This window comes from Mya arenaria, chromosome 7, assembly GCF_026914265.1.
Source record: "Mya arenaria isolate MELC-2E11 chromosome 7, ASM2691426v1".
In the NCBI taxonomy this organism is placed as follows: Eukaryota; Metazoa; Mollusca; class Bivalvia; order Myida; family Myidae; genus Mya; species Mya arenaria.
The window spans coordinates 9407960-9430662 of record NC_069128.1 but is presented as its reverse complement, the minus strand read 5'-3'; the positions used below and the strand labels follow the sequence as shown (position 1 = coordinate 9430662).

General features: G+C 37.2%; 1 protein-coding gene and 1 non-coding gene across 2 annotated transcripts; both read left to right on the top strand.

The window, feature by feature from the left end:
- The first annotated feature begins 3642 nt into the window (after window positions 1–3642).
- LOC128240485 (3'-5' ssDNA/RNA exonuclease TatD-like) lies at window positions 3643–4089 on the top strand. Its single transcript, XM_052957130.1, has one exon. The coding sequence runs from the start codon at window positions 3643–3645 to the stop codon at window positions 4087–4089; it is 447 nt and encodes a 148-aa protein (XP_052813090.1).
- An 11867-nt stretch (window positions 4090–15956) lies between these two features.
- On the top strand, window positions 15957–16027 carry Trnag-gcc (transfer RNA glycine (anticodon GCC)). Its single transcript has one exon. It is a non-coding gene; the product is annotated as a tRNA-Gly (tRNA).
- Window positions 16028–22703: the final 6676 nt, after the last annotated feature.

The window sequence follows — 22703 nt, the reverse complement described above, 5'->3', positions numbered from 1 at the left end:
TATTTAAATACCGATTTGACTATTAACATAATCTGAATCACTGCGCGCATATCCATGACAACCACGAACTATTGCATATCCATACGCATTTATTTTCACTACGCACAAAAGAGTACTGTTGTGACGACGCTTTGTCACTTAGTTGTATGTAACCCGGCCGACTATAAGGAGGCGTTTTGTAGAGCCTTACGGTGCGATCGAAAGACTGCGCATGCGCTCTCTTTGGATGCAGCCCGCGTAGACACAAAACGTTGGAAAAAGTGTTCTGTGTTCATAGAAAAAATAAGAGTGTTTTGGTGTGGTTTGAAGGGATCCTACGTAGTAATCAAGGGTATCTAGGACTAGTAGACCAGGCAGACGCATTAAACACTTTACTGGTGTCAGAAAAATTAACGAAACTTCGTCTGGAAAATTACATAATTTTGACCGGAAGTCGCATGGTTTAGGTCCAGCGAAAATCAGGACTATTTTGTTCAGTATTTTTTACTAACAAATTGTGTTGGACTGTAGACTTGTTGTAGTATTTTTTACTAGCAAGTGTGTATTTTGTTGAAATTTAACCCTGGCTTAGTATTTTTTACAAGTAGGTGTAAATTGAGGCCTGTTCAATTAGTTTTAGTATTTTTTACTAGCAAGTGTTAAGGTTGATAGTGCAAGGAGTCGCAGATTCAGGCAAGAAAGACCTCAATAGACGAAAAAGAACAACAGAGGGGTTTGTGGAAAGATTTAAAAAGTAAAATATTTATTGATAATATATGAACTTATAGTTGGCCTGATAAAAATTTACCTAAAAGATAAAAACAGTATTTTGGATTTTGTATATATACATATATATATGATTAGTTATCGCTTTAAATTGATTGCGTGTCAGAGGGATTTGTGGTTGGTTGCAGTGTCTTGCACTTGTATTTGTCACATTGGGTATTCTTTATCTAATGGTGATATTGAACAGGATTTTTTCTTGAAAGTGCTAGTGATACATTTGCTTAGATATTGGGTATCTAGAAATTGCTAAGACAGATATTGGTGTATTTTTACACAGTCTTGGGTGTATTTTTTACACAGTCGTTGGTGTATTTGTATACGTGGTGGTAAAGTGTATTGTTTACACCAGTAGGCCTTGAGTTAGCGCTATGTCAGCATTTGTAGGATTTTACTCATTTGTCATATCATTTACTATTTCTAGTATTAACTATTTTTGATATTGAAGATTTGAAACAAAAACACATCAACACACAATCATGTTTGAATCATCATAATTTAATAAATAATATAAAGTGAAAAGAGTAGAATATTAATAATAAGAATGGCTTTGAAAATAAATTTGGCTACAAAGGAGGAAATTGCAGCTATTATACCGGGGTACGGGGAGAAAAAATCAAACCTACTTGTAAGGTATAGAGAAACAAATGGTCCATTTGATGAAGAACAGTTGAGGTATGAGTTGGGAGAGGAGACTTACGATAAAATATCGAGTCTGCTGGACTTTTCAATGGAGGAGCCAGCTAAATCTCTCGAGCATGATCTTTTGGATGCAGATTTGAGACGGCAATTGAAAATTTTAAGGGAGGGGGTTGACTCCTTACCTGATGTGCCTCTCACACCAGTAGGTGAAAAGTTAGGGGCCATTCCAAAAATAATGGTTGTTACACCTAAGGTACCAAAGACACTGAAAATCGAAAAATTGGAGTTTACTCCTAAACAGAAACTGGCGACAGTGCAGGTACCTAGGCTTAAAACAGTTGAGGGTTGTAGAGTGAAGTCTACTGTGAGGTTGGTGGAGGTCCCTGAAAAGAAAAGCACACATTCTGTGGAACGGGTAACCACCTTAAAAGAAACAGACACCGACAGTGATACTGAAACAGATGAGTCACATATGGGGGGGTATCTTAGTAAATCAGTCCATTCTAAATCTAAACATAAACCACGTAAAAATAGGCATCGTAGTAGATCACATTCAAAATCACCTTATAGAAAACATAAAAAATCAAAAAGATCTCTGTCACGCAAACACAAAACATCAAAGCGCTCAAGGTCTAGAAAGAGGCGTGCTCATAGGTATTACAGTAGTAGTTCATCCTCATCCAGTAGTAGATCACCATCATTAGATAAAAGGGGGAATAGATATAGCTCTTCAAGTGAGACAGAAGATTCTGACCAAGGGGTAAGGGGTAATCCCAGCAAAATACCCAAGTACTTAACATATGACGGGGTGTCAAACTGGACATCCTTTAAAGTTAAGTTTGACAGTTACAGGCGAGCTATGAGATGGACGGATGAGGAGAGCTTAGATTACCTGTCTTGGTGTCTACAAGGAAAGGCACTTGATCATTATTCTTTAATGGTCCAGAATGGGCATAAACTGTCGTTTCGACGGTTAATGCGCATGCTAGATAACCGTTTTGGCACCACAGAGCTGCCAGAAACGGCAAAGGCAAAGTTTGATCAAGCTTGCCAAAATGGGTGTGAGGCGTTGGAGGATTGGGCTGATCGAGTCCTGATGTTAGCTACACCAGCATACAGAGAGTTTAGGCACTTTGTAGTACAAAGGGAAGCTGTGAAAAAAGTTCTGTCAGGGGTGTACGGATAAGGAGGCTGGTAAGTATGCGTGTTTACGGCATCCATCATCCATGGAGGAGGCATTGAACTTTATAAAAGAGTTTCAGTACACAACCTCAGCCATGGAGAGTGGTCGCCGCAAACGTAGGCCGGATGAGGTACAGGTCAATGTGGTATCCCCTGCAGTAATAAGGATTTCCCCTGTCAAGGCTCAACTGCCTGAACAAAGTAGCCGGAAGACAAGTAGAGATGAACAGCAACCATCCACTTCAGAATATCAACATCAGCCCGGTGTAGGAAACGGGAAAAGGTTGAAGAGAGCTTCTTGCTCTAACAACCCAGAGAAGAGGAGAGTTTTTTACTCTGAAGAGGCTGGAGGGAGTGGACGTCTGACCATATCAAAGGGAGTTTCTTACCCTAGTGATAAGTCAGTTAGCAAAACTGATCTGGTTCCACTCAGCCAGGACACTTTAGCATCTGGAGGAGCAATGGAGGATGTGGCCTTGCATTACGGATATAAAAGAAATCGCACCTGTATCATACCAGGCTGTGGAGGTAATGCAAGGTATCCAAAAGTTCATGCCTTCCGGGAACATGTCCCAGGTATTTTTGATGAGCGCCTGCCCCCCGATGACGAGGAGGTTCTTGAAAGAAGAAAGCGGGCGTTGGTTCTTATGACGACCTGGATGCTTGGGAGGCCAGGGACTTTGGATGAGTTGGCCGAGTGTCTCCGGATGCAGAGAGTGTTGGAGTTTGCGGATAATGTCTCTGTTTCAGACAGATTGAAGTTGCATATGGAGGTTTTTTGCCGATATGTTGGACATTCGATTCCCGCCAAGTTTACAGTGTGCCCACTCAATTCTATTGGGGCGGTGCTTCATTATAAAGCATTGATAATAATCTTGGCGTTGTTCGATCAGGAACAGCAGACTTATCTGAGAACCATTTTTGACGGGCCAGCAGATTTGATGAGGGATCCCCTGCCAATTGCCTATGATGCACGACAGGTTGAAGACCAAGTTGAGTCTGCCAAATTGTGCCACGTTGGAGGCCATCTGGTCTAAAGCAGAAGTATTGCCCGACATGGAAATAGACCTTATCGGATCTTGTGCAAGCTTCTGTGATCCTAAGACGTGGCCAACAAACAGACAACTTCAGGGTCTTCCCGGGAGTTTGGCAGTGGCGGTAGGGATCCACCCAAGGCATGCCAGCAACCACCAATATGCACGAGAGTCTTCAGATCTCAAAAGATTGGAAGTTCTTCTGCGCCAGAAAAGGGTTGTTGCGCTGGGAGAGATTGGTGTGGACCATTCGGAGAGGCCGCATCATTGGCACCATCAATTGGAGCTGCTGGACGTCATTTTGCCACTAGCTCAAGAGAAACAGACAGTTATTTTCCACTGTAGGGGAATGCAGAATGATGACGGGACGGAGGCGTATCTGGTATTGCTGCACTATGCCAAGAAATACCTGAACAAGGACCACACAATGTATCTCCACTGCTTTACTGGAGACAGTTACGTCCTCTAAAAGTGGCAACATGCATTCACCCACCTGTATTGTGGTTTCACAGCGATGGCCAAAAGTTTCAATGAAGATCATAAACAAGCCATGAAGAAGGTCCCGCTGACTTCAATGTTGTTGGAGACAGATGCCCCATACTTTCCACCCGAAGGAGAAAGGATCTCGGCTTCAAATCAGCTGTACCGTACCGCAGAGATTGTGAGCCATATGTATGGAATGCCAGCGGCGGAACTACTCCAGGCTACAGCGGAAAATGGAAGGAGTCTGTTTCGTGGGGAGGACTAGAGGCAGGGGGGTAAATGGAACAAAGCTGAAAGAGAAATTGGTATTTTTTACCAGTTCTCTGTTTTTAGAATAAAAAATATATGAAAGTAACTTTTGTAAACAAGAATAAATTAAAGGGGAAAGAGAAATATGGTATATTTTACCAGTTCTCTGTTTTTGGGGAAAAAAGGGAAAGAGAAATATGGTATTTTTTACTAGTTCTCTGTTTTTGGGGAAATAAAATAATAAATGTTCCATTTTCACCAGGAAATGGTATTATTTACCATTGAGACAGAAGTAGTATTTTTTACTGCTAAAAAACTAATACTAAAGCTGAAGGCTGACCAATACAAGAATTTATCTCTTGCAATTTTTAGTCCCACTGTACATCTCAAAAACATTATGTTAGGGGTCATGGTATAGAACGGTTAAGGTAAGGGGTTACCATAGTTTATCATCAGTTAAAGGGGTATCACGGTTATGGTCCATTAAGGTGGTTAGTCTAAGCTTTAGTCCAATTTTGGTCAAAGGTGCAACTTGTCGGCAACAGGTTAAAGGGAGGTTACATTTAGGCAGGTTAGCTCTTCCTTTTGTACCCAGACTTTAATTTATAAAGTTGGGGGGAGTGTTGTGACGACGCTTTGTCACTTAGTTGTATGTAACCCGGCCGACTCTAAGGAGGCGTTTTGTAGAGCCTTACGGTGCGATCGAAAGACTGCGCATGCGCTCTCTTTGGATGCAGCCCGCGTAGACACAAGACGTTGGGAAAAGTGTTCTGTGTTCATAGAGAAAATAAGAGTGTTTTGGTGTGGTTTGAAGGGGTCCTACGTAGTAATCAAGGGTATCTAGGACTAGTAGAGCCGGCAGACGCATTAAACACTTTAGTACCAGCAAAACATACATCTCGGTAAACCTCGTTTCCGCAAAACACCCTACGCTCGGATCGGGATGAACCTATCTTACACTCTCGGCCATGGAAGATACTTATAGTCTTGATACCGTCATCAGCCTTAAGTTAGTTCAAAGCAAACAGTCGCCCACGTGAATTCACGTTAGCGAACTGTTCTGTATTGTATCGATGTTTCGGCAGGCTCTTAACCAGATTGCTAACATTATAGAACGGTTACCATGTGCTTTTTAGATCATATTCAATCGTTTTAAATGTTGTTCTGATGTTATCCTTCTTTTTTAAAGCCTCATCTGTGTTATCATTGGCCAATTGAAATAACGCTCAAGTGTTGGTTTATTAAATTGAACACTGCTTTACAATGTTATAGATCCTTCCATATAACAATGTACCTTTAATGATATTGATAAATGTAATAATTTATGATGAATAAAGAAAAAAGCGATATAACCCATCCTTGCAAGTGATTGGGCAGATAAGCATACTTACCATCACGCACAGTAATATTATGAAGTCAAACACTTTTCTGCAGGTGCGTCGGAAAGCGCTGAACATTAGGGCTGCGAAATGGATGGGTGCGGGAAAACACTCCCCCTTTTTTTACAAATATCTAATATACTCACATTGGAGCATTTTAAGGGATTTATCATTTAAGTACATTTATTGATGACATTAATAAGGAGTCCAGCTGCCCTTGGTGTCGAAAAAGCTGCCAGAAGTTGTCCTGCTCGTCAACATGACCCCGAAGCCCGAGCCATATGTCTTCCCATGTAATGCATGCTACGGAGCTGGATAAGGTTGCTTCCTTTGTATTCTGTGAGGGCGGTGATTGACATATTCCTATGTCCTTACAGCAATTTCCATATTAAGAATTTTATCAGCATAAACTCATATCAAATCATTGTGACATATTTCATTTACAGATTTTCAGTCTTGTACTAACACCAGTCATGAAGATTGCCTGCTGTGTCCTTTTACTGGCTTTATACGTTGCAGGTATCAATTTTCGAAATCAATTTTGGAGAAAGAAAAATATATGCGGAAGTTTGCCGGTATATTGTACAATTACTCTTCAATTTGTTTAAGAACCGTTAATCGGGAAAAAGATATGTTTTGAGAAAATAAGGTAAACACACAAAAAGACAGGTGGATTTTTTGAAATGCTCATACAGTAGAATTACATGAGTCAGGGATTTAGTTAAAGAGTATACACATTGCTTTACCCCTCAGTGAATGGATGCAGTTAATGTATGTAATTTGTCGCCGATGGTAGAGTGGAAGGAGATATTTGATTAAGCTGATGATTGCTTTATCCATCTTTGCAAATAATGACTGTACTTAATTATCGGATGAATTTAATATGTGCTGGTGTTGTCCTATCGAAAGGGGGCGTACGTTTGGCAGGTATGCAACTGTTTTATCGATTCATGTCAGCAGGTGAGCCATCAGCCCTTTCCAATGCGAGAGTATATTTTGTATCGCTGCTGGCTCTTTACACAATGCATGCCAATTTGCACACAAAAAAAAAAAAAAAAAAGACACATTGGCATCTGTTTATCTACCATTGTCAATCTGATGTCTGATGACATTATCGACTGTTTTTTCGGTCCTTACCGATTTGCGACTTGATTCGGTGACATTGTCAACTATTTTATGGATCATTGTATACCCGCACCTTTTTTCGGTGACATTGTCAACTATTTTATGGATCATTGTATACCCGCACCTTTTTTCGGTGACATTGTCAACTATTTTATGGATCATTGTATACCCGCACCTTTTTTCGGTGACATTGTCAACTATTTTATGGATCATTGTATACCCGCACCTTTTTTCGGTGACATTGTCAACTATTTTATGGATCATTGTATACCCGCACCTTTTTTCGGTGACATTGTCAACTATTTTATGGATCATTGTATACCCGCACCTTTTTTCGGTAAAATTATAAACAGTTATAATCATCCGTGCCAACCTGCAAACATGTTTCGGTGACATTGACAACTGATAGTTATCATTGACATGAAGCATTTGGTACTTGAATGTTATTTTAAGTTTTAAGTTTCTGCTAGGCAATCTAGCGGCACTTTAAGGGAGGGGTTCGGTATAATTTTACACTATTTAACAATGTAATCGACTCTTGCATATAATGCTCCTTTACATTTAAGTTGTAAAACTGGCAACCCTTCCCAAGGGAGGGATAATTAATGAGGGACTTTTATTTTCACCTATGCAAGTCAGCACATTAGTCTAAATGCAATATATAGCATTACTTCAAAAGGCGGTTCTAGGTTTGCACTTCGTTGTCAAATATTTCATTTCATTTGATATCTGCCCGTCAAAATATACTACTGAATTTTCGAATAAATTTTAGATGTGCGGCTAGCAGTCCTTCCAAAGGCGGGAGAATGTTTGGGTATCATTGTCGACTGTTTCGTTGACCCGTGTGAGTCAGCGAAGATTTCGGGAGGCTGTGATGCATATCCTAACGCAACCTGCCAGTAAGTTGTCGACTGTTAACCAGATTGAAAATTTAATTCATATGCATATGTTCAACATAAAGAGTTGTCTTAATTACACAAAATATCAATTTTACATTTTCTTAAATTTACTAGATGAAAGGCAAAACTGGTGTTTATTTTTGCACCATATTTATAATAAACGTCAATGATGCTTAAGTTTAAAGTTTCTTAAAAAAACTTACTTATTGAGGTAGCAGTCATCAAATAACCAGTTCGAAAGCTTTGCTGTGTCTTTATTATTTAAGATAAATAAGGAGTTTGTTAGACTTGATTTTAATTGGTAATTTTACATGAAGAGTGATTATATTACCTTTAAAGTATTATATTATATTATTTATAGTATTAAGTTTCCGTTAGTACGTTTGTATAAACGCCATCGGAATTATTCATTACGCATACATTTAAGTGTTGGTTTGCCTGTTGGTAGTAGGTTTTTAATACAGCTGTGAGGCTTTTTATAGCGACGGGTGTAATTGTTAATACCGGAAGGAACAAGCAATACGAAACACTCATTTGAATGGAAGACTATACTAAAATAAGCCGATCCTACAAAATTGTGAAGCTGTCTCGGCATTGTTTTGGTTATTTTTGTTGCGGTTATTTCTGCTATAATTTTTGAGGATTTTAATAAAAAAAAAACAAAGCAATGGCATATCGATCGTTATCCCTATATTGTTTCCATAATGTAATATACAGTAATGTATATTTTTTTAAACAATTGTGGCATTTCATGTTAAAATTAAAAACCTTCGATTAATTGCTACATTCTTTGACCTCTGTTATAAAGTGTACTTGTTCAATAGTTTTTCGAAACAACTAGTTTTAACATCGACTTAAGTCTTTCACTTTATAATATAACTTAGTGTTAGAGTTTGTTGAACGAATAGACGAACACAGAGTATTGGAATTATTTTATAATAGCCCGCCTCCAACATGAAAGACGCAAATCCATTCGTCCAGGACTCGTCATTTGATGACCCCATACTTTTCCATATTGGGTCAGTTGTTTTTATTTCGGACCAAGTTTGCTCCTATTTATTGCCTCCGATGAATAAATGAAACATTTTACATAAATATGTTAGTGAACAAAGGTTGTCTACTTGATATATACGTTACAGGTTTGGTAAATGACGGGATATGGGTTTCGCTTTCACCCGATATGGTTTGTCACGGACATCCCATTGCGGGTCACCGACTTGCCCCGTAACTTATCGCACGGTAAATTTCCGTCAAACCAGGTGGTCCTACTGTAATAGGAAAATAATCTATTTCCTTAAAAACAAAACTTATTTGTTAGTGACGGATTTATATTTTATTTTTAGGTCAAACTTCTGTAGCGGCTGCCACATCATCTGGCACTACAATGGCCATGTGGTTCATTGCTAGGCATGCTCCTGTGTCAGAAGATTTGAATATTTGAACACAATAAATGTTGAAATTTTAAAAGTATCTTTCTGACCATGTTGAGGCTGTTCTATTACCGATATACAGAGATGAAGAGAACTAACGTATTATTATCGTTTATTTCACGCCGCCACCCTGAAACTAATCTAGGTTATAGGTCTTGGTATGTTGCAGCGCATTATCATTTACAGAAAAGATGTAAACCAGGGTCCTTTAACGTACACACGCTTATAGCACTGCCACATGTTAACTCCGGAACTCGGTTATTTAACAGTAAAGAATTATACCAATAGACCAATAAGTATATTCGTGACAAGGTTGCTTCCTCTATAGTTTCTGGTTAACGAAACAATTATTATCAAAAACATAATAAGTTGAAAATCATTCGAATTGTATTACAACACAGAAAAGTAACATGAAACACTTCTTTGATAAAAGGTTACCTTATCGCACCGAAACACCTCTTATCAATCATTATGACGAACAATCCACGAGAGCCAACTGTCTTGTTCATTGACTGATACGATCTAGTTCACACCCAGACACTCTTGTTAACGTTGATTGATTTGCCATTGAGTGAGATCCTTTGAGAAAGTAGAGGGAAAAGCAATAAAGTGCACATCCTCTCAGCTCTTAAACCTGACACTAATGAATATAACATCCGAAAGGCTCAGAAGGTAATTATTACACAAAGTTACTTGTATGTCTTAGCAAATAAATATGTATTTTTGGGACACGTATTAATACATCTAAAAAATGTGGATACTATGATTCAAGCTAAGAGTTTTAGATGTCAGTTTATAGTTGTTGTTAGATGTGCTCTCCGGTGTATGTCTATGTTGTCACATTGTATTAAAGCAATGCATTTCGAAAGAGAACTACAAACTACACCAGAACTACACCAGAAGTTTAAAAGTACTTGTCTTGGTTTGCTTAGCCGTTGTTGCAAATTCAACACCACCAACGCAATAGCACCAGCTGAAGCCGGTTTCTAATTTCAGGACTTCATAAAATGTCCAGGGCGCCGTTTTATCAATAAGAAATGAAGCCTGTTTCGCCTTTGAGTGGTGTTTAAAAAGACCGCACTATTGATGGAAAACTTTACCAGGAAATACACTTATTGAGACAAAAACAATCATGTTTTAAACATCTACCGTCCTACTTGAGACATGAATGGTACTACGCTCAAAAATATCATTATCCATAATAAAATGTACTTTGCTGAACCGTTTAAACGATGCAGAGATGTGTGATATGTGCAAGAAAACACAATTGTTGGGTATTAGTAATTGCGGTGTAGCTTGACAGGGCATTAAGATATACACTAATCACTTGATAAGTCTAGAAAATTAAAATTAAATTGTATTCAATATATTATTTTTAAACAAAGTAAATAATTATCGAGGGCGGTCGAAAATTGAATCAACGCTAAAATCTCATTACGAAACTGATACGACGATTACTTCGGTTAAACAAAACTATGTAAAATGAAGGTCACATTTTAAATCTATATTGTACTTCCTTCTTAACATACGCACAATATATTCAGACATTTCACAATCGCTTCCTCCACTGCTGTTCAACTTTTCTGGCAAGGCTACAGTAGTATCCATGTTAGTAGATCTATTTTTTTTATTCACTAGTTTCATGTTATTATTCCTTCTACACGAAGGTAATAGTTGCCTTTAACAAAGAGGATATCATCGGATTGCGAATATTGTTTATACACCTTGGAAGTTAAAATGCCCTCTCTTTCGCTGTAGTTAAGCTACGGTATATATGCTGTCCAGGATGGCTGAATCGTTCGTTTTCTAGTATGTTTATAGTTCTTAGCAACCTCTTATTTACGTCGTGCGTTTGCTTCAAAATATCATTGCAGCGATATGTGCACTTGAAACAACTGTCGCGCATTTTAAATTATTTTCAAGCGTCTCCTTATCAAACTGAAATTATGTTTCTTTAACTTAAAAAGCGTTTAATGATCTGCTGTAAACCGCGTTAAACCAGTCAGCGGGCAAGCGTCAGCTGGACGCATTTCAATCAGCTTCTAGACTTTTGTAGCAGACATAGATACGCATATGTACAACTTGTTTATGAGACCATTATTCATGTTTTTTTTCTCCGGGAATAAAACACACACGAGGTCAGGCTATTGACTTTTGTCAGTCCTAGTCGAAGGTCGAGGAGAACATGAAATAGAGCCATATAGTGAACATGGTATCAAACTTATATATATATTTTAATTTTAAAATAACAACAAAAAATGATACTTTGATAGGAAACGTACAAAGCTATGATGACACAACCATCATTAGGTAAATATCAAAATAACGCCATAAGTTAATGTGGGCGAAGCCTTCTTGACACACTTACTGAAACCTTGTACATATATCAATACGTGCCGCATTGGAACTAATATTCGTGTCATGTTCAAAGTGAACCTCTTATTCAAAATCAATACATACACATGTATAACAAACATAACATTCCAGTACTAAACCTATAACTACTTCCTAAGTAATGCATTTGCGGAAAATATTAATTACTGATAATACTAATTTTTATTTTAAATCAATGCATACACATTTAAAACAAACATAAATATTGAGTGATACACCCCCAACTACTTACTATATAATGCATTTATGGAAGATATTAATTACTATTAACAATATTATAACCGTGTATTTAAAAGCTGAAAACGCAAAACAATATTAAATCATTGGTGAATCCTTAAAGATTAACTGCGATCTACTTATGGTCTCAAAAGGTAGCAATACTGTGTTTTCTGCACATTTCTTATAAATTAAACTCAGTATCCTTCATAAGCATCATTGTTTACGAAATTGATTAAACCTTTTTTGTATATCTAAACAATTGTCTTCAATGTCTTAAATCTTATTTGGTAGTAATAGTGCATCTTTAAAATATTCGGCGATTTAAACAAGCCTGTTATATCATTTAACCATTTATGTTGATGGCAACTCTTAATGCCTGCTACCCCATGTAAATATGGTATAATTTGTAAAGAGATTGCCTACTGATAACTAATACTTAAAATGTCAACAACAGAACATATTTATAGGATATGTCAGGGATAGTAGTATAATACTCACATTTTTTCAACGAGTTCAGAAAGCTATTACAGACGTTTTTACTCTTTTTATTTCAACTTTAATCGGGTTTGAAATGACTTAATTTGCAGTCCTTTTTGGCCTTTATAGAGTTTTTGAATGATTGTGCTGTAATGTATTTAAATACGTGTTCATGAACTCCTCTTAAATGATAACAAAATAATACAGGGTCAACTGACATTGAAAACGACTTTTACAACCTTAAACTACTCTTACAATGCAATAGAAATATAATAACATTTAACTATTCAAGTACTCATTCATGGACATTCAAGCCGTCCTAAAAAGGGTTAGCTTGAATTTCAACTCAGTTTACACCTTAAACTTAAATGCACGCTCGGCATATATCTACTTTTGCTGCAAACAACAGCGGACTATTATCAAACACTTACTTAGTACCCATCGTACTTCGGAGATACGAGGGTTGTCCCAAAAATCCGATTTTTATATGAACATGAATCTTATTATATGCGATTTCAAGCAATGTTAATAATCTGAAAATAATGCAAATGTCAAAAAAATTCAGACAGGTAACCTTACAAATGACAATTCTGTACCACAACAATCACGTCTTCTGTCATCGCACAGTCGACGTCATTTTTGGAAATCAAATGTAATGCTCCTTTTTTCAAAGTATTTCCCTTGGTGCTCCACACATCTGTGATTGCGTTTTACGAAACTTAAAAACATCAACAAACCAGTTAGCAGGCACATACCTATCAAATGATAGTGATGCAGACATCAGCCCTTCACCAGATTCGAACCTCTTTACTTTTCGTTTACCTGTTGGAAGTAATCAAAGTTCAGTTGGGCAAGGTTTTGTTGGTAATGGAGATTGTGTTATAGCTTAAAAACCATGATATCGATCTCCAGCTGTGTAAGGTTTGCCGTATGCGCAAGTGTGGTGTATTGGTGCCATACGATGGACCCTGATTTTCTATATAGGGCTGCACTCGTCTTACACATAACATATAACATCGCGGCGAATGACCTGAAACGCATATGAACAGGCTATTATGTTATGATATAACATATAACACTGTGTACCGGACGTCTTCCAAACGCATTCCTGTCGCATTATTTTCGGCTTAAAGTACTGAAGTCAAATTACGTAGTTTTAGTACAGTCTAAAAGGGAGTCGACGGCTTACTCCCGCGCGAGCAACTCAATCGTCACCGCAACCCTTCGCTCTTTCATGCTTAGTGGACAAATGCGGGTCGAGTTGAATTCAAACGACTGTATCCAGTCAAGCTTCTGGGTGAACTCAACCGACTTTTTACTTTTCGTTTACGTTGTTCTCGATAGCTCAATCGGCACAACGGCGGACTGCTTGACTTTACCGACTTTACGGCGTTTGTTAAAGTGACACTCTTATTCAAAATCAGTACATACACATGTAGAACAAACATCAATTTTGTCTGATAGACCTTTAACTACTTACTAAGTAATGCATTTATGGAAAATATCAACTACTGATAAAAAGACATATTTAACAGCAGAAAACCCAAAAATATTAAATGATTGGTGAATGCTTAAGGATTTAGTGTGATCTACTATAGTCCCTAAAGGCAGAAGTACCGTGTTTTATGCACATTTCTTTGAAATTAAACTCGGTATCCATCATAAGAACCATTGTTTTCGACATTTATTTTATCTAAAGTTTTCGAAAAATTAAAACAAAATGAGTAATTGTGGTAAATCTTATTTGGGAGTAAGAGTGCATCTCTAAAATCACTACACGTCACAATTGTATTGCTAGTTACACTTTCAAATAATATCAAAAACAAAAATCGGTATTCGTTCTTTGAGCCGTAGTCAGTGAACAAGCCCTATATGAAATTTATATGCTGACGGAGTTATCGGAGATCGTTCTTTATTCTCATTCCTCTAAAGCGACAAATAACATCTCAAGAAGCGAAATTGGCAAAAGGTCTATGAGTGTAAATAATTTAAAACATGACAGAATGTCTTTAATAATTCCACTTTAAGATTTCACGAAATAAGTTAACCACACCAACCCAGTATTTTATGTATTGGGGAACGTACCTTGTCTGAAAAAGTATTTTAAATGCAAATTATGGCAGTGACAGCATAATAATAGCATTTTATGAGTTCGCTTAAAGAACGTCTGCCCCGCCAACCCAGTCAACGTGTACTCTTCAGAGACGAACAATGTCAATACTACAAAACTGATGAAAACCTCATAAATATAATTATATGGGTTTATCATGACAAACGCTATTTGAATAAATAGTTTAGTTACGGATAACACATATCAAAGGTTTTTTGGTTAACATCATTTCATTGCTAAAAAATTTTTTGCGTGACTATTTGCACTTCCAGTAAAAAATGTTTACTTGGTAGGGGTTGCTATGGTTCATTGTACCCGATTTTTGGGAAAGGTGAATCTTAATTTCCTGGCATAATATTGAGGCTGCTTTGGTATACTGTTTAGAGGAAAATTGTTAAATGCTAATATTTATATGAAAAACTACAGAAACAAGCTGAGTGGCCGAAAGTGTAAAAATAAACCCCATTTAGTGGCACAGGGTAATCGCTAAAGAAAAAGAACACAAAAAAACAAACAATTACAAACCAGAAACATGGAACAACAGCACAAATCTCCACAAACAACACAGTACATATATACCCGAATAAAGTAAATCTTATCAAAGTATGCTTGAGGAAACTTAATAATAAAACAAATAATATTAAACTACAAGTACTTGATTAGAGCTATCGACTCTATCTTCAGAAGAAGGAATACAATTCAGAGTAACTAATTCAGTAACTTTCAAAGATATGATGCAGTTATTGTTTGAAACTATTAACACGGCCTAAGCAAATAAAAGGCTTAAAACCTAATGATCCCTAATTTCTTTTCCTTCGACCACGATCATGGAACTATGACAAGACACACTCTTAGTTCCCATCGACCTTAGGGCGTTTATCGTTACCCGTCTCACGTCGGCATGACCTTTTAGAAGGGTCAGGTATTGACGAATGCTTGGGTAACGTTTTTCAGCAATCTGTACATCACATACATCGCAGCTAACAGCTAGGAATAAGCCCTACCTCAAAAGTAATGAAACATCAGTTTAAACAACGTTTGTTTGATGTTGCAAGAGGACTTTATAATTCTATTGATGACACCGACATTATATGTAACACAAATGATTATACGATATTTTGTCGCACGCGTGTTATTGGCCCCATATGTCGCTTCGTGCACATATAAGCGGGCAGTGATTTTTCGTTTGTTGCTTCGACACTATGACTGTGGGGAACATATAATCATTACAACATGTGGTAACAGCCTGCTTTACCTGTAGAATATACACAAGCGTATGACGTGACTATAAAATGATAACAAAACAAGTAAAAAGTAAATCTGTCAACATAATGATGATATTGCAGTCCTGTATTTTAACATCATATTCATATAAATATTGCGTTTAAAGTTTTTTTTTAAATGGGTAGGTATTCAATATTTTGTAAGAGTTTAATAATTTGATATATGTTCATTAACTAGAAAGTAAGTATATATAAACAAATACACGGTATTTGCCCAACGGCTGAATTATGTCGTTAACGACCGTGATTGATATTGGTATGAACGATGCTCAACATTTATTAATGTAAGCATCGGTGGTTCAGTGGTAGAATGCTCGCCTGCCACGCGGGCGGCCCGGGTTCGATTCCCAGCCGATGCACATTTATTTTTTCACAAAAAAATCGTTTCCAGAAATCCGTCGGAACTTAGTCGAAGTTTGTTCTTAGTCCGGGTGCACCTGACAGCTATGATCTTCTATTGACTGGTTGAATTTAGGCTACTTGCTTATCCTTTATAATCATTTATTTATATTCGTAGTATTATTATGGTAAGTTAAGCACTTTTAGCTGGTCATACAGACGTCTCAACCAAAGGATTAATATTCATTTCTGTGGCATTTATCCGATCCTGAATGCCCTTGGTCAAATTGGCAATTTACCGAAGAAAGGACTCAAAATGAATTTCAGTCCTTTTATTTTTACTTCGTGGACAAATGTTACTTAGGCGTCCATGGAAGGTTTTGTGTAAGATCATGGGCATACCCTAATTCTGAACATATAGACAACCAATTCAAGGTAATATATCATGTTCTATATATCTTGTGTGTAGATAAATTATGTCACAATATATTACGGCAGTATACATTTTAAATACTTAAAAGAACTATTAGGCACACAGGCGCCCTTGTCCTTCATGGATTGCATATCTTATTCTGCAAACATAGAATATAATGTATTCTTTCATTGCTTGATTTGTTAGAAATGCAGTTCACGTAAAGCAAGTCTGCGTTCATTTAGATTACAAACCGGGAGAGGACGCGCAAAGAAAATGAGCCTTAGCCACGCCCTATATATATTTCTGTTTCTGCATCTACGCATCTGAGAAATCTCGCTGCCATTTTCTTTAAATTTTACCGATATATGAGAGAAAATGTATAATTTTTTGACTCCCTGCCCTGTAACAAGGCCAACATATTTTTTTCAATGTTACGAACAAAAGGCTTTGTTCACAACGTAAATATTATTTTCCAAACGTTTCACAGAAATTCGGGTTTAGTGTACCTGTTTTGGTGTTTAATATACTTTAATAGTTTAATATATATGTTCTTCTGATATCGGGGTGAAAATAAACATGATATTTAACCAAAGCTAAGATATTCTTGCTGAAATCGTCAGGCGGCAGAGGATCCTCTGATACAAATATTCATCTTCTGATCTGTTGACTGTAATTGCTTTTAATTTATTTGTTTTTAAACCTTTTTGTAGGAAGTTTCATTTGCTTTTACTTTATATTTCGGTAACTTCCGGTTTTGAGAGGCCGCGTTAACATTTGCTCTTCACTTTTTTGGTTAAAATTTGTGTTTTGTGGATAGAATACAGAAATATAGACAGTTAAGGACAGTTTAGAACAAGAGATAAGTGATTCTTTCTTTGATAGTCATAAGTGGTGATGATAAAATGACTTTTTTGACGTTTTATTCAATTTCAAAGTAAATTTCTTTGTCTAAATTAATTGTGTTTTCGCCATATGCGTGTAAGGTTATTACCTATTGGAGTTCTTGATTTTCGCTCAGTGTCCACCTAATGCTTCTTCGTCACGCATGAGCGATGTCTTAATTGATTAATATTGAAATTAACAGTAACATAACGGAACTTCTTTGAACAGTGGATGAGCTGTGAAATTATGGCTACAAATTATATGGAGTAGGATGATATACCGGACTCCGGTGATTGGGAAGTGATCAAACGCAGAAAAAGAAACACTGGTAGCGAATTAACATATTTATTTGAAAGGTCCCCAATTGACATTAAGTTATCACTGATGTTTGATGAATTGAAATCGATAAAAATTGACACAAGCAATACACAAAAACTATTATCTCTGAACACTGAATACATGAAATCATTACAGACTTTGGTAAATGAAGTTGTTTATGTGACCAACTACCAGTCAGAACTATTGAAAACAGTAGCATATAAATCGGTTGATATCGAGGCCCGCAGCAAACGAAACAACCTCTTGTTTTTCGGGTTCGACGAAGATCGTTCTGAGAACTGCTACCATCGTGTCCGTGCTCTTATTTACGAAAAGCTAGAGCTCGACTCTGATAACATGTACATGTGCAGGGCGCGCAGAATAGGACAACCAAGAAGAGATTCAGCCCGGCCCATTATTGTCAATTTCCGCGATTTTGGTGACGTAGAAACTGTTATGAGTCATGTTTTTAAACTAAAAGGTTCGCCAATGTCCATTGACCGAGATTTGCCAAAGGAAATTAGAGAAGCTCGGAGACGACTTCGTCCACTTTTTGTTGAAACCAAATCGAGGTTCCCTACAGCTAAGGTACAGATTGTCTACCCAGCAAAGTTAGTTCGAGATCGACAGGTGATTCGTGATGAGTTGCCAGACTGGTTTTCTGTTCTGGGAAAAAGCAGATTGTATGATGCTAGAAAAATTGACGCTATGGCCACTCACATGTCGGGCCATCATGCACAGGGTATCTCTGCCATACCATCGGAACTATTTGGACAAGCAAACAGCAGTCAGTTATATAGTGAAGCTGCTGCATGTAACAAAAACACACACAAAGAAAATCCATTTTTAGTTCACAATAGCCCCAAAGTTAGCGAAAGTGTACCAATCTCCAACGACAACACATCAGTTCCTTCGCTTTTCAAATTCGGTTTAGAGAAGGAGACATCTTAACATCAGAGCAACACTGTTTTCGTGACACCTGTATCTTCACGCACTCCTAGAGCGACCACACGGGGAAATGGCGCCAGCCACCGCGCCGTTTCAACTGTCATTACTAGTCGGGAAAGACGCTCTGTCAGCCGTGCTTCTACCTCCCGTAAATCTAAAAGCATGGCGGCCGATAAAAGTGTCACGAAAGCCGCCCAATCTTCCACTGGCAATGATGCCGTGAAACAAGTGCATTGTTCAACTGCAACTCTCGCTGTTAGTAACACTATTTCACATTCAGAAAAAGGTCCCCTGCAGTCTGCGGACAATTTACCGTCCGCAGCAGCAAGTGGGGGCATGCAGTCGGGTTCTACCGTGTCTTCTGATGGGGGCAGACCGAAGCAGCCGGTGAGCGCGGTTGGCAATCAGGCCTCACATCATGATCCGGACGGCGCAGCTCAACCATCACAGCCGACGTCGATCAACGATGAAACTCATCCGCAGCACTAGGACCAGCAGGAGAAGGTCAATCTTAGGTTCTCCCTCCTTAACGTTCAAGGTCTTGTTACCAAACGTTGTAACAAACTGAATGCACCTGAAATTACATCAATTTTTATTGATTATTCAGTGACTGGTTTTGAATGTTTTTCTGTACATAGAGTAAGACATGTACATAGTAAAATAAATTATTGTGGTATTATGGTCTATGTTAGAAATACATATGTTACATATGATATAATTTTTATGAAAAGCGAAGATGATCTGATTTGGATTAAAATTAATGGTGCTACTGTAGGGCTCAGAGATGACTTGTTTATTGCGCGGGCGCATCGGCGCCCGGCGCATATATTGATTGTTTTAGAAGTGTCCCTGGTGCAATGGGCTTGCGCATGCGGCGTTTTCATTGTTTTGATCGCGCATGCGCCGTTTCTTACCGTCCGCTCTCGGATAATTCCGAAGCAGTTCGCCATTAGACTGGTTCCTGTTCGATTTTGCAATAGAAGATTGGTAATCTTCTAATATGTGAAGCTTTGAAAATATAAGGCAAATTAAAACCAGAGATTTTTTTAAATAACTCTTTGAGAGAAAAAATATCATAAATGCACAGTTGTTGAGAAAACTTCTCTTTTTTTATTTAAATATTTTTACATAAAAGAATAAACCACGAATGCGCAGAATGTATCTTACAATAATCTTAGAAAATCGGTGAACCAGTCTATTATCTGATTACCCTTCTTTGTAATGCGTGCGCAAAGTTTGCATGTCAGTCTGTATGTAACGAGTTTAAGGTGATTTGTTCGTAGTCATTAAATTTTTGCATCGTTTTCATTATTCACCAGTTATTATTTTAGACTAATGCATCAGTCAATTGAAACCACGCCCCCCCCCCGGTCAGGGGAATGGTGAGGACCCTGACCATAGGTCCAGCCAATCTTGGCTAAAATCACGTCCTGCGGGGATGAACAGATGGTTTAATCTCGCCAAATGCCCCCGCACCCCAGGGGCCCTAGGTAAGGCCCATTACCTGCTATATTTAAAGCGAGACATAACCATCCCATTCACCCTGCAATGCAGGGCCACCTGAAAGTTAAAAACATGGTCCATTTCTCCGGCTATCCCCGGTATACCCCCGGACCTTGGGGGTCGTGGTTACAATTGACTGGTGCATTAGTTTAAAATAATAAACATGTTTTACGGGATTCTGTCTCAATAAAATGTATATTTATATTTATCATCCTACATTCCAGTTTCTACCACAAGAGTTGTAAATATTGAACAGAAAGGGCTTCATCTTCAAGATGAAAACTGCAAAAAATGGCCACCAACAATAATGGGCCAGGACTGAGGAGTTCCAAGAAATGAGTATTCTTCAGCCCACAAATATCAGTGCTGCCCCGCTGCCCAAAACCAGGTTTGTTCTCTTTCTTAGTTTCCTGTTAACTTTATGGTTTCAGAACAATAGCCAGCATTCATATTAAAAATGAAATCCCAAACCTTCTGCATTTTGTGTTGTTATGTAACACAACTAAAGCTAGGCAAATATTTTGCTAAGTTTTTAACTGCAACTTTAAATAGCATTGCTTTTGGTATTAACATTCAACCTTTAATAAAACAAAAACATATGGATGTTTCAATGCATTTCAATAAATATTTGAATGTATTTACAATTATTCACAATTTCATATAATGTTTAAAAAAAATTAACTCTACAAGCTTACATTATTTCACAATATAATCTTTTTTTAGACATCATTTTGATATTTATTTCGCACAAAATACATGACCTATAAACAAGCCTTCCTAAAAATTAATAACATTTTTTCACTTTTTCTAACAAAATTGCTTAACTCAATAGCTGAATAAAGGAATAAAATCATTACTTGTATATAAATACTTAATCTTAATTATTATTCTGCAATTCATGCATCAATGTTTGATTTGTACAACCTGATTCAGAATTGACATCAAATTGCAAATTACCTGTCAATTCACATTTCGAATAAAGCTTATGAAATCAACCGTGAAACCTAACAAATTCACCTCAGTTTAATGTTAAGAGTTATTTTATTTCTCATGTTTCATGTTATCAGGTCTTCAGTGCTACATTCACTTATCATGATATCATAACAAACTCCTTTCATATCTTTTTAGAGTGTGGCAACAAGTAAATGGACCTTGACAAATGTCCTCTATGTTAGAGCCAGTCCCTTACACAAGTGACCTACTTTTGCACAGCTGAGGTTGTTATCAAACGCAGCAGTAGGTATGAAATGCGGAAACTGTTCCAACTTGATCTTCAACAGTTGAGTTACTCCTCATCACAATACCTGAACTGAAAACAATCGGTGACGATCCTGCACTTCACTTCTACCTCACAGTGCTCTTCCCTATAAACGCTAGAGGAAAGTTTGAAAATGAAAAACTTGTCATTGCAAGAAAGGACCAATTGATTCTTAACGAAACAACCTGCCTCAATGCTTTAGCTGACACTACATCAAGTCAACACAAGGCAATTTGTTTTTCTCGCAACCTGACCGGTATGTTGAATCTGATCAAAATTGTACACAACCACTGGTCAAGAATATAGAAATACAAGTTGTATGATCAGTAACCTAAAATATTCTTGAATATTTGAACATAATAAAAGAGTATTTGTTAAAGTTATACATATTGTGTGTAGTGTAGGTAAGATCAATGTCAAGGTTATTTTGGCTAAAAAAAAGGAAAATTAGTCATAACATCGATGAAATAGCAAGCCTTAAGTATTTTCGATAAAGTGATACATATATTTTGTGGTGATGTCATAACCTTGTTTCACTGTTTTTGAAGAGAAAACACATGTTATAAATATATTATCACATTTGTGTTTTTTTAGCTCGACTATTTTAAGAATAAGGTGGGCTATACTATTCGCTCTGGTGTCGGTGTCCGGTTCAAGTTTTAGGGCAAGTTGGGATTTTCACTTATAAGTCCAATACCCTTCATTCAATTGACTTAATACCTCACACAGTTGTTCAGGGCCATCATATAATGGGAATAGATAAGCCCCTGATTAACTATCAAACTTAGGTTAAAGTTTTAGGGCAGGTTGGGATATTTATTAATAACTTCTCTACTATTCGTTCATTTAACTTAATACTTGACACAATTGTTCAGGACCATCACACAATGAGGTTACATAACTCTGTATTATCCTCAATACAAGTTATAGCCCCTGATTGACTTAGGTTAAAGGTTTAGGGCAGGTTAAAGTTTTAGAACAAGTTGGGATTTTCACTAATAAGTCCAATACCCTTCATTCAATTGACTTAATACTTTACACAGTTGTTCATATTTTATTCACATAATGGCTCCTGATTGACTATGGAACTTAGGTTAAAATTTTAGGGCAGGTTGATATATTTATTGATAACTTCTATACCCTTCATTCATATTATCCTTAATACAAGTTATGGCCCCTGATTGACTTAGGTTAAAGTTTTAGGGCAAGTTAAAGTTTTAGGACAAGTTGGGATTTTAATAAAAAAACTTCTATACCTTCATTCAATGCACTTAATACTTCGCAGAATTATTGACGACCATCTTACACTTAGGAACATAACTTTATGTTAACCCTAAATACAAATTATTGCCCTTGAATGTTTTTTTTTTCT